The 12,762-nt window shown below is 39.8% G+C and overlaps 1 protein-coding gene across 4 annotated transcripts in view; it reads left to right on the top strand.

Moving 5' to 3' along the window:
- LOC115218242 (inverted formin-2) overlaps window positions 1-12,762 on the top strand; it is a 228,402-nt gene that overhangs the window by 203,579 nt on the left and 12,061 nt on the right. For all 4 annotated transcript variants that reach the window (XM_029787971.2, XM_036508345.1, XM_029787974.1 and 1 more), the window contains 2 exons: window positions 1,032-1,289; window positions 3,242-3,420. In XM_029787971.2, coding sequence (XP_029643831.1) covers window positions 1,032-1,289; window positions 3,242-3,420 — 437 coding nt within the window. The remainder of the gene's footprint in view (window positions 1-1,031; window positions 1,290-3,241; window positions 3,421-12,762) is intronic.

Raw genomic sequence — 12,762 nt, forward strand, 5'->3', positions numbered from 1 at the left:
TTAAATTGATTTCTGATTGTCATCGGGTATTATATTTCTGGACATGTACACAGGTGTGTACGTAGTACTGGTATATTTGACATAGAATTTATGTAAAAATCCTATGTTAAAACAAATACAATTTTTATGTAATTAATTAAATATACTTCACGATCCTTTATCCAAAGTTCCAAATTCCAAAGCGTTTTCTTGTGAGAGAAACACTAATAGTAGAGAAATTTCTGAATGTATTCGGATTTTTAAAGCGATATGTTGTAGACAAGCAGAAGTGAAAGTAATGTGTGGCTGTTATGAGGTTGACAGAATGGAGTAAAAGTCTAATATTTGTAGTATTCCTTGTATCACAGAAACAATGTGGTTCTGAAAAATCTTGCTGCAAAGTGAAACAATTTTTCCATTGACGTTAGGAAGGGCATCCAACCATAGAAACTATGCCAAAGTAAATATTGGAGTGTGAGTTCTTTGGATCATCAGCTCCTGTCAAACTGTCTAACCCATGTCGACATGGAAAAATGGACATTAAATGACGATGATTTTTGTGTTGCAAGGAGGTCAACGGGAAATTCATTTTGCATTCTGGAATTCCACATTACAGCAGGAATTTTTAGGAATGTAACACTTCTGTAATACAGGGGATGTTTGAAGGTGGGTTTGCTTTGGTTAAAAGTGAAATGTTCTCACAAATCAGTTACATACGCAAAAGTGGGCTTGCAATAAATTTATATAAAATTACCTTCACAGAATATGTATCAACTGTTCTTTGAAATATAAATGGACAATGTGTTTAGATTTGGGTTCTGCATCCAAGCTTGCCCATTTTGTAAAGGCATATAACCATTCCAAAATGCCCCACAAAACGAAATTTAAAACACAAATTCCAAGCACTTTGGATAAAAGATTGTCAACTATATAAACTGTTCTTTTGTCAGTTATTGTTTCGCTTGAATCCTCAATAACTTAACCAGTTCTCTACTGTATCTGTTTATCACTTGGTTATATATTGAATCCTTCTTCATTCTTTGACAATTTAGCTCTCTATACTGAATGCTTACCAAGGTGACAAAGAAAACTTGGGAAATCCAGAAAAGTTCTATTTGTTGTTATCAAAAGTCCCCAACATTCATCTATGCATTGATGGCATGTTACTGAAGGAAGAGCGGACAGTGTTAATGCAAACTCTAAAACCGAACATTGAAACTTTGAAGAAAACCTGTCAAGTTCTGATAGAAAACAAAAACCTTAAGGCTTTCTTTGCAATCAGTCTTGATGTTGGTAACTATATGAACTCTGTAAGTTATATTTTATTCCAGATCTAAGTAGGTTATCACCCAGTATTTTTAACATCTGTGACATTTGTTGATATTTAGCTAAGAACTGAAAATAGTCAAATTTTGTAAGGAATCTTTGCAGTTCCAATACTTGATGAGAATAGCTGTCATAGTTACTGATGAGCCAAAACGTCTACAGCTATAAAAATATAATCCAGAAGTATTTAAGACATAAATAATATAAGCAATTCTTTCAGACACTTGCCATTACAATTTACATTCTCTTAAGATCCTTTGTCTAACATTGAGAAGGTTTTGTGCAGGATCAATTTGGATACTTAAACTTATTCTATCACTCAGTTTCATTGGATGCTTTTCACAGATCCCAGTTTTGAGATCAGTTTTCAAGTATTAAGACAACTTCTTTTCACAAATCACTAAGGTCTGGAGCAAAAGGCAGTGACCGGTCCTTTGCAGACCCTCCTATACTGGTTGAAATTGATGCCATTAATGTTTCTCTTAAATCTTTGTAAATCACCATGTGGGGAAAGACATGAGCAGAGAGGGAATTCCAGAGGGAAGACATTTGGGGAAGGAAGGACTGGAGACATAATGCTTATTGAAAGGTCTGGGACAGAGGGATTTAAATACAAGGATGAGTGAAGGAAAGACCAGTGGATCCAAAATAGCTAAATTGTAATGGTAGGAGAGCAGCCAGCTCCTTAGAGCCGAGGCCATTATAGTGCTAGTAAAAAGGGCAGAGAGAATAGACAGCAAGTCTATAGGCCTGAAGTTGGGACATATCTGAGTAACTTTACACCAATCAGTCAAATGGCCCGCTTTTGAAGGTTTTCAAATAAATTTGAGCAGCAGCAGCATTGCTGTTGTAGATGAAAGAGCAATACTCCACTGTGAACATTCCTTACGTTTTGGGAAGTGTCAATAGAGAGTACTCTCCTTTGACTCTGGAAAGAAAGGTAGTCCGAGCTTTGTTAATGATGTACTTTTAACAGGCTAGATCATCAGAAATAGAGAGACCTAACAAACGAAGTAATTGTAAGGGTTCTAGTCGAGTGCTGGTCATGATAAAGGCACTGATCTTCATTCTTTGACAAGGTTACGTAAAAATACGTTCTTGATTTAAAATATCTCAGATATTGGCAGCTTATATCCTAGCACAGACACAGTGATGTGGCCGTAGCCACAAAATCAGGTATTCAGCAAGTCAACCAATCAAATTGATGTATAATGTATATGTATGTAGATTTGTATATGTACCAAAAGACGTATTTCAATCTTTAAAGTTTTCTTCTTCAAATCATTTAATCTTTACAGTTTTCTTTTAATACTAATATCTCCAAAACATGAATGTAATTTTTATAATTAAGATACAAAACTACAACAGAGTAGAATCCCCCACACACACACACACAAAAAAAAAAGCTATCTTTTATTTGTTTCGGTTATTAAACTATGGCAATGCTGGGGCACTGCCTTGCAGGATTATTAGTTGAAGGAATCGATCCCAGTACTTAAAAAAAAAAGACTGGTTTTTATCCTATCGGTCTCCGTTGCTGAACTGTTAAATTTCGGGGACGTAAACAAACGCTGGTTATCAAGCAGTAGCGGGATACACACACACAAATATAAGGAGCTTCTTTCAGTTTCCGTCTACAAAATCCACTCACAAGGTTTTGATCAGCCCGACGCTATAGTAGAAGATACTTGCCTAAGGTGCCACGCAGTGGTACTGAACCCGGAACCATGTGGTTCGTAAGCAAGCTTCTCTACCACACAGCCACACCTGCACCCATGTAACAAAATCAAAAGCGTCCTATTTGGATCTATAAATTACTCTTACAGTACAGACATATCGAATCTTTTTTTGTAAATGTAACTTTGAAAGAATCCTTCCATGAAAGGATATCAATATTTGTAATTCTCCATTAAACTCAATTTGTTATTCTTTCCAGGGACGTTTTGCAGGGAATGCTGTTGGTTTTGAAATTAGTTCTGCTCTAAAACTCTTCAAGGAAACTAAATCAAATGAGACAGGTGTTACGTTATTACATTTCCTTGTCAATCAAGCGGAGGAATCCAATAATTTCTTGTTTGTCGAAGAACTCCAGCCTGTAATAAACAGTGCAAGCAAGTAGGTCGCTTTATTCTAATTTAGACTATCCATTCTCCCCTTTCTCTTTTATTCTTTACTTAAACTATTATGATTTATTCTCACTACTTCCAGTCTGTTTATCCAATAACGCTAGTAAACACTCTTTTTTTTCTATCAGAAAGTATTCTACCCAAAATATTATACTTCTCTTATTCCTTATCATCATCATCATCTTTAATTAACGTCTATTTTCCATCTGGAAAATTTTGTCAAAGAATGAAAAAGGATTCAATGTATAACCAAGTGATTAGCAGATACAGTAGAGAACTGGTTAAGTTATTGAGGATTCAAGCGAAACAATAACTGACAAAAGAACAGTTTATATAGTTGACAGTCTTATAGTTCGACTGTTCAACAGGAGCTGGCAAGCAAACTCCAATGTTGCTTTAGCATGGTTAACCCCTTACCCGGCAGAAACGAATATATGCATTTTGACCGAAATCGTTTTTTCTCTATCTCTGGCGAGTTAACTCGTCAAAAGATAGACTCGCCAAAACATAGTAAAATAAAACAATTAAAAAATATGCCTGAAAAAATACATTTACTTTCAAAATAATTGTTGGGTAAGGGGTTAAACATATCCATGTGTGTATCCGTCATGCGCTGAAAAAGTATCCGACTTCATTTTTTCCTGCCCAAACTAATACTTCGTGGGCAAAAGTCTTTGGGTGAGAATGACAACACCCTTCCTGCGTAAACCAGAAAATTGTCGCACCGATAGGCCTCGTCAGTTCCCGACTGTTAATCCTAGAGAATAGACGTGTAGTGCGCGCTCGTCGGGTTTTCGTTTTCAAGGTGCACGTCGAGCAAAAGCTTGGTGATACTCAAGCTCAAACCATCCAAAAGACTCGGCATTCCTTTGAGGATGATGCCATGCCCGCCTCAAATAAATAAGAGTGGTATACCTGCTTCAGATAAGGCTGCACTTCAGTGGAGAGCGAGGAACACTCAGGCAGGCCATCCACAAGCCAAAACAAAGAGCCCATTGAGAAGGTTCGGCAAATAATCATGGAAGAACGTCATGTAACAATCCAGGAAATCGCTCACGAAGTGGGAATAAGTACAGGTTCAGTACATTCCATTTTGATGGAGGATTTGTGCATGCGGGGAGTGTCGGCGAAATTTATCCCCAAGGCACTGTCGGAGAAGCGAAGCAATTCCGCATGGAAACTGCTCAGGACATGCTGGAACATGATTCATATTTCATGAAGGTCATCATCATTGGTAATGAGACATGGGCTTCTGGTCTCTGTTCGATGCGTTCGGTCATCTTATCTGAAAATCGAAATTCGACGAGCGTACACTATACATCTGTACTCTATACGTAACAACCGGGGACTGCAGGCGCAGAAATTCTTATGCGTGCGCAGGAGGGGTGGCATCACCTCTCACTCACAGATTTTGCTGGCGTGGCATAAGTTTCGGCAGGGATAAATTGTCTCATGCTTTTTTAGCGCACTTAGTATATGTGTATATACACTTGAATATGGAGAGTGTCTCCTTGTCTTGACACCACATGATGGTTGTATACCTATTTCTTTATTACCCACAAGGGGCTAAACACAGAGGTGACAAACAAGGACAGACAAACGGATTAAGTCGATTACATCGATCCTAGTGCGTAACTGGTACTTAATTTATCGACCCCGAAAGGATGAAAGGCAAAGTCGACCTCGGCAGAATTTGAACTCTCAACGTAACGGCAGACGAAATACCGCTAAGCATTTCGCCCGGCGTGCTAACGTTTCTGCCAGCTCGCTGCCTTTTTGTATACAAGATTTACTATCATACCAATACTGTCCTTCATTCCCAATCCGTATAAATATACTGTATCTGGCCATGTAAGAAACGTTACTTTGCTTGGAAACAGGTGAGAGCATTCACATGTAGAAAATCTACCTCAATGAATTCAGTATAAGCATGGCGAAGTAGACATTAAAACGATAGTGGCTTTATACTGACATTGCATAAATTCCTACAACAAAATTGTAGGACGATTATAACCAGCCGACTTCATGATTTGATTTTGCCAATTACTAGTTAGTTGACCCAATTACCATAGAAAGAATATTAGAAAGTTCTATTTTTAGTATTACTGTTTACCCCCCTGTAGTTATTAGTAATGGCGCTATAGTACATGGATACCTCGTGTCTTTTGGATTTGCTTGCAATAACATCTGATAATTTCCCGGTTAATCCAATTGAAATAAAGCTGGAGTATGAAGACACCGCAAACGAGAGCTGTCAACTGTTTCACTCAAATATATCAAGCAAGAAAAGAAATCAACTTTATTCACCGCGAAGGAATTAGCTCACTCTAGAATATAAGGGAGGTAATTCTAATGTTATAAATTTAGGAGCCCAGATGAACTATAATTGGACATAGTAAAGTTGATCGAAGCGCAATCACAATTTATCAAAATCATTTAGTAGTATGTGTGCGTGTGTGTATTTTCATATATTCGAACTATCGTGGAGGCGCAATGGCCCAGTGGTTAGGGCAGCGGACTCGCGGTCATAGGATCGCGGTTTCGATTCCCAGACCGGGCGTTGTGTGTGTTTATTGAGCGAAAACACCTAAAGCTCCACGAGGCTCTGGCAGGGGATGGTGGTGATCCCTGCTGTACTCTTTCACCACAACTGTCTCTCACTCTTACTTCCTGTTTCTGTTGTACCTGTATTTCAAAGGGCCGGCCTTGTCACTCTCTGTGTCACGCTGAATATCCCCGAGAACTACGTTAATGGTACACGTGTCTGTGGAGTGCTCAGCCACTTACACGTTAATTTCACGAGCAGGCTGTTCCGTTGATTCGGATCAACCGGAACCCTCATCGTCGTAACCGACGGAGTGCTTCCATTCGAACTATCAGTTGGTCTGTTCAGAATTCAATAATATTTACTCGTGTAAGTCGCATTCAATTTTTTTATTTGCTCCTTATAGTTTTAGATTTGTCTTGTGCATAAGTCGCATTCCAGTTTTTTCAGTTAAAATCATGTACTATATAGTGAAATTTGTATATAAGTAAATACGGTGCATTACAGGAAATATTGGCGATGTTTCGTATGTCGTAGATCAGATTTCCGTCGATTTCCGTAAAAAATTTTTATTTTTTTACATAAGTAATGAGAGCGAAAGAGACTAAGAGGAAGCGATTTTACGACGATAAGGTTTCACTTTGAAGTCGGCCTGTGTGCGTTTGATGGGGTGTGGGAGACAGACAGTATGTTGTGTAAGTGAAGTGCTTCTGTTAGTGTGTGTGAAGAGACAGAGAGAGTAATGTGTGAAAGAGAGATAACTGATTTTTTACTCGGTGTATGTGTATATGTATGTATGCATGTATGTGTGTGTGTGTGTGTATGTATCTATGTATGTGTGTGTGTGTAAGTATGTGTGTGTGTATGTATGTATGTATGTATGGCCGAAAGAGGGTGGGACATTGAAATTGTAGCAGTCGTTTTGATAGTGATTCCTTTGGTTGTTCTGTTGATGACAACTGATGTGCTTGCTTATATTAAGACCCAGAAGGATAGATATATCATTGAGAACAATAAATTTAGTTGATTTAGCTTATGGTGTACTAGAAGAGGTTAGAAAGGGTCAAGTGGTGAAGACATTATTTCGGCCTAGCTAAGGCATCTGGAAAATGTAAAACTGCTGCCAGAGAATAACGATTCGCGACACATAAAACAAAAAGGTTAAAAAAATATTTTTTTTCTTTTACTTGTTTTAGTCATTAGACGGCGTCCATACTGGAGTGCTTATTTTTTTAAAGTCTGGTACTCGTTCTATCGGACTTCTTTTGCCGAACTGCTAAGTTATTTATTTTTTAAATGGCATCATTGAAATAAAAGAACAGTGGTGTGGGCTAAGTCGGTGGAGCGTTCGACAAAAAGCCACGCGCTCTTTTAGCTGTGTGTCCGAGGGAATTTCGAGTTGAGAATTTTTAGGGATATGTTTCCTTGCTTCAGTCAATAGATTGCGGTCAAGCTGGGGCACTGCCTTGTTGAAAAAATAGTCTTTCTTCTTCCAACGTAATTACAAGTGTTCCAGAATATGGAATAATTCCTTAAAATAACGAAAGATAACGAAAAAAAAAAAAATTCATTTTAATTGTGGCAGTTATTCCGAAGGAGCGATGGTGGGAGGGGGCAAGTTTGTAAAAACATGAATTTTTGAAAATTTTTTGTTACAGTGCAAATTACAGTGCAAATTAATCGCCATATGGGTGATCCTTCGGTATTGATCTGCATGAATGTCAGTCATTTACTCTCTTTATCAGCTTAGTCCCTTTCTCTGTCATTATTGAAAATTGTGTGGTGTGAATGTCTACCAATACCGAAAGATTGCTTTACAGGTGTTTTAGATTGTCTTACATGTGTTTTCTTGTAAAAATGACAGCAAAAAAATAGCGAGAAAAATTGAAGAAATTCCATTTTGTGTGAGACAGTTATTCGGAACGAAATTCTATCGTGTGCCTTAAACATTTTGAGTTCAAATCCCGCACGGTCGAATTTGCTGTTCGTCATTTCGGGGCTCGATAAGATAGAGTACCAAGAGTACCAATCAAGTACTGGGGTAATCGATTGCTGTGCTCTTCTCAGGAGCCATAAACAAATACACGTTGTCAGTTGACGTAAACGGTACCAGAACCGTAACATCGCCTACTTTTCTAGTGCATAGTTTTCTAGTGTATATATATATATATATATATATATTGATTGATTGATTGATTGATTCTAGTTTCAGCTCATGAGCTGAGGCCATGCTGGGGCACCGCCATTTGGTGTTGCTACATGGTTTTACTTCACGAATGCTTTTTAGCAACTGCCATTTGGTGCATGAGAGAGTTCGATGCAGCTGTCCTCATCTGCACCTCCTGCCGTGAAGTTGGTTCATCTGGGATACCTGACAGGAAGAGATCCAGTTTCATTTTAAAGACATCTGCATCCACCCCATGCAGGTCTCTAGGTTCTTCGGGAGGATATTGAAGAGCTGTGGGCCTCGGAAGCCCAGGCTATCACAGTATCTTGTCCTACATCTTGATGGCAAATTTGGAGTCCTAGGCACCACGCAGTGGCGCCCAGTTCTGGCATTTGTGTAACTCTCGATGCCAAAGTTCAGGACACTTCCCTCCAGGAGCTTCCAGATGTATATTATGGCATATCTTTCCCGCCTACGCTCCAGGGAATATAATTTTAATCTCTTGAGTCTTTCCCAGTAGCTTACATTCTGCATAGAGGCTATCTTCTTCGTGTAGCTTCGTTGGATCGCCTCAAGTTCTGTGATCAACTTGACACTGGATGGTGACCATAGCTGAGAGCATAGTCAAAGTGGCTTAAGACAAGTGTCTTCCAGAGGACCATCATGGTTTCTTGTTCTCTTGTTCTAAAGGTTCTAAGAATCCAGCCAGCCAGCCGTCCGTCTACATTTCATCGTCATTTTAGCAACATGTACATGAAAGGTCACGTCATCACTCATGTGAATACCCAGGTCACGCACTGATTGTGCCTCTGGGATTGCAATCCCTCCGGGTCCAGTGTATTCATTGGGTATTGCATTCAGTTTTGCATGCTGATAGTATAAAGCTTGAAACTTTCCAGCATTGAACTGCATGCTATTCTTTTCAGCCCACTTGTATATTTCGTCCAGCTCACATTGCAGGTGTTTAGTGTCCTCAGGGTTCTGTATTGCCTGTGAAACTTTTGTATCATCTGCATAACTTGTGATCGTGACTCTCTGCGTGGCTGAGGGCATGTCTGAGAGGGCCATTATGAACAGTAGTGGTCCCAGAACAGTGCCCTGCGGAACACCGCTCACTATTTGTGTGTTAATGGAGGTGGCCCCATTGGCTACTACCACCTGACTTCTATCCTTCAGAAAGTCATGAAGCCATTCTCCCAGTTTTCCAACTATGTTGAGATCACGCAGTTTGTGACATATCATTCCATGATCGACTTTATCAAAGGCCTTTGCAAAGTCGAGATATATCACTTCCACATTTGAGTGGTTGAGCAGCCGTTTCAGCACCCAGTCATAGTGTTGTAGGAGCTGAGTTAAACAGCTTCTCCCTGGTCGGAAACCATGTTGGGTGTCGGGCAGCAAGTCATTCTCTTCAAGGAAGGTGATCAGCTTCCTTCTGACTATTCGTTCCATGACCTTGCTGATGTGTGAGGTCAGAGAGATAGGTCTATAGTTCTTGGCTTCCGCTCTGCTACCTCCTTTATGAATGGGGCATATTTTACCTTCCTTCAGTTTTCCTGGAAGTTTGCCAGCTGCAAGGAAGCTCTGAAAGAGGAACTGCAGTGGTCTTGCTAGGACTCTCTTACATGCTTTTAGGAGGATTGCCGGGAATCCATCGGGGCCAGTAGCTGAGTCTGTTTTCATTTCATCTATAGCCTTCGTTACATCGTCTTCCTTTATATCGATGTAATCTATCGTCGCCGCCTCTGATTTTATATCTGCAGTGGTAAAAAAGTCAGTTGGATTGGTGATTTGGAGATGCCCAAGGGGTGGAGTGAAAACACTCTTGAATTGCTCATTCAGTATTTCACTTACCCTCATTGGTTTTCCTGTAAGTGTGCCATCCTTTTCGAGGAGTGGCCCTATTCTACAGTGCACTGTAGCTGTTTCTTTGGCATACCTGTAGAAAGCTCTGGGTTAGATTTTATGATTTCTATAGCCCAGGTTTCTTTGTCTGCTCTTTCTTTTTCATGGGAGAGTTGCAGACATTTTTCGATTTCCAACAGTTTTTTTTTTAGGCGGGACTTTTCACTGCTTTCAATCTGTTTGTTTAGGCGATTTGAAAATTTCGTACGCCGTCTCATTAAAATTTTCCTCTCTCTGGGGATTTTGTTCTTGTGTACAGTGGCTTTCTCTCTGGGACACATTTGTAGCATATGGCTTGCATTACAGACATGAATTGTTGAAGTTTCACGTCGATGTCTGGCGAGGAGAGACATTTAGGCCAGTTTTGTTTGAGGATCTCTTTCTCAATTTGTTTCCAGTTTGCCTTATGGTAGTTCAAGCTGGAAAGATTTTGAGGGTTTCTGTAGGCTGCATGTCCGTGCTCTCTTTTGGCCCGTACATGGTCAGCTCTATCATGTTGTGATCCGAGAGTAGTGTCGGTGTCACTTTCACATTATGGATGAGATCCATTTGTCATTTGTGAAGCAGAGATCCAGTGTGTTACCTGCCCTGGTTGGTTGGAGTATTACCTGCTCCATGTACAGGGTGTTGATGAGGTTCAGGAGGGACCTCGCCTGTCCTCGTTCACATCTTGTCATTCCTGGGAGAGAAAGGCCCTCGGGCCATCTGACATTGGGCAGATTGAAGTCTCCCATAAGAAGCACACCTATGTGTTGTTCTAATGTGGTTAGAATTTCTTCTATTTTTATAAGGCAATCTTCAAACTTGCCCACATGGCTTGGGGCATCTGGAGGGCGATATGTAGCACACACAACTACATCAAGTTGCCTAATATGTACAATTAGTGTGTCACACACCGAGTTTGAGTATGACAAGAGGACCTGGGGTGTGAGGTCCTCCCGGATGTACATAGCAACCACTCCATGACTCCTTTCTTTCCTGTCGGTCCGTAGTACAGCATACTGTGGTATATGTAACTCCGCATCTGCTATGTCCGGTTTCAGGTGCGTTTCCGTAAGTGCTATGCATAAGGCTTGATTGCATGCAACAAAGTCTCTCAGGAACGGGATCTTTGTCCTGTTACTGAGTGTTTGCAGTCCTCTGATGTTCAGTAGGAGCATCGAGGTGAGGTGTACGTTGTTGCCGGCGGTGTCCATCCTGTGTCTGTTTGCTGTGGTGGTCTGGTATATAGTGGGTAGTCCCACCTGCGGGCTTGGGTTTGATGAAGCCAGGTCAGCTGCTGTACAATCTTTTGTGCCATGCACAAAAAAGATTGTTGCTCAGCAGCTGCTCTTTCGACAACATCATGTTGGTGGTTTGTGGCGCGCACAACATCTGCGTACCTCCGCTTTGGGGCAGGTGGTGCGTGGTCCATGGTTTGTCCATCTGCCTCGTGTCTCTGTGGCAGGGTCCCCGATGTGCAAATATGCTACAATTTCAATGTCCCACCCTCTTTCGGCCATACATACATACATACATACACACACACATACTTACACACACACATACATAGATACATACACACACACACACACACATACATGCATACATACATATACACATACACCGAGTAAAAAATCAGTTATCTCTCTCTTTCACACATTACTCTCTCTGTCTCTTCGCACACACTAACAGAAGCACTTCACTTACACAACATACTGTCTGTCTCCCACACCCCATCAAACGCACACAGGCCGACTTCAAAGTGAAACCTTATCGTCGTAAAATCGCTTCCTCTTAGTCTCTTTCGCTCTCATTACTTATGTAAAAAAATAAAAGTTTTTTACGGAAATCGACGGAAATCTGTGCTACTACAACCGAAACTATGCCTTTAATCTAAAAATCCTGAATGCGTAGCCTGTGTTGTGTCTGGAAAGATAGTCACTCATCTGCTATTCATTGTAAAATGAAAGAAATTAGAATACGATGATTACTTAATGCACTTTATATATACACTTTATATACTTTAGACACCATTTTATAGACTTTAGACACCATTTTATACACAGCACTCATAAAATAAATATTCACTCTTTCTCATAAACAAAAGAAATCCCGTACATATGATATAGCCTTTACTTAAATTGCGTATATCTGCCACTTAATTAGGCGTGAATATTTCACGGAATTGCACTTATGCGTTAAGTGATAGGTGATATAAAAAAAAGTTAATTAAATTTTAAGCAATAGCACTTTTCACTATCCAATCGCCACCACCTCGATCTCTATCATCATCCTTCTCTCTCCCTCTCTCTTTCCTCTTTCCCTTCACTCTCTCTCTGTCTTTCTTTAACCTCACCATCTGAACATTACCCCTCTACTGAAATATCTTTAACTCTCCTCTATACCATCACTACCTTCAACTAGTTTTTTTTTTTTTTAACCACATAATAAAAATTACGTTCCCTTTACCTCATGTCATTGACGCTTCTCTCTGCCTCTTTTCGTCTCGCTCTCTTTTTCTCTAATCACACGAAACCGTTACCGACGGGCTAAGTAACGAAACGACAAGCAGAATTATATATAATAGACATATAATAAGTATTAAAGATACTTATCATAAGATATATAATCAGTATTGAAATAGGGCTACATCGTCATGTTTTATTAAAATACAGTTTTGTTTTTCATTAAAATGTAGAAAGCTTTAACATTTACATATGTGTGTCATGTTT

Source organism: Octopus sinensis, linkage group LG13 (assembly GCF_006345805.1).
Source record: "Octopus sinensis linkage group LG13, ASM634580v1, whole genome shotgun sequence".
In the NCBI taxonomy this organism is placed as follows: Eukaryota; Metazoa; Mollusca; class Cephalopoda; order Octopoda; family Octopodidae; genus Octopus; species Octopus sinensis.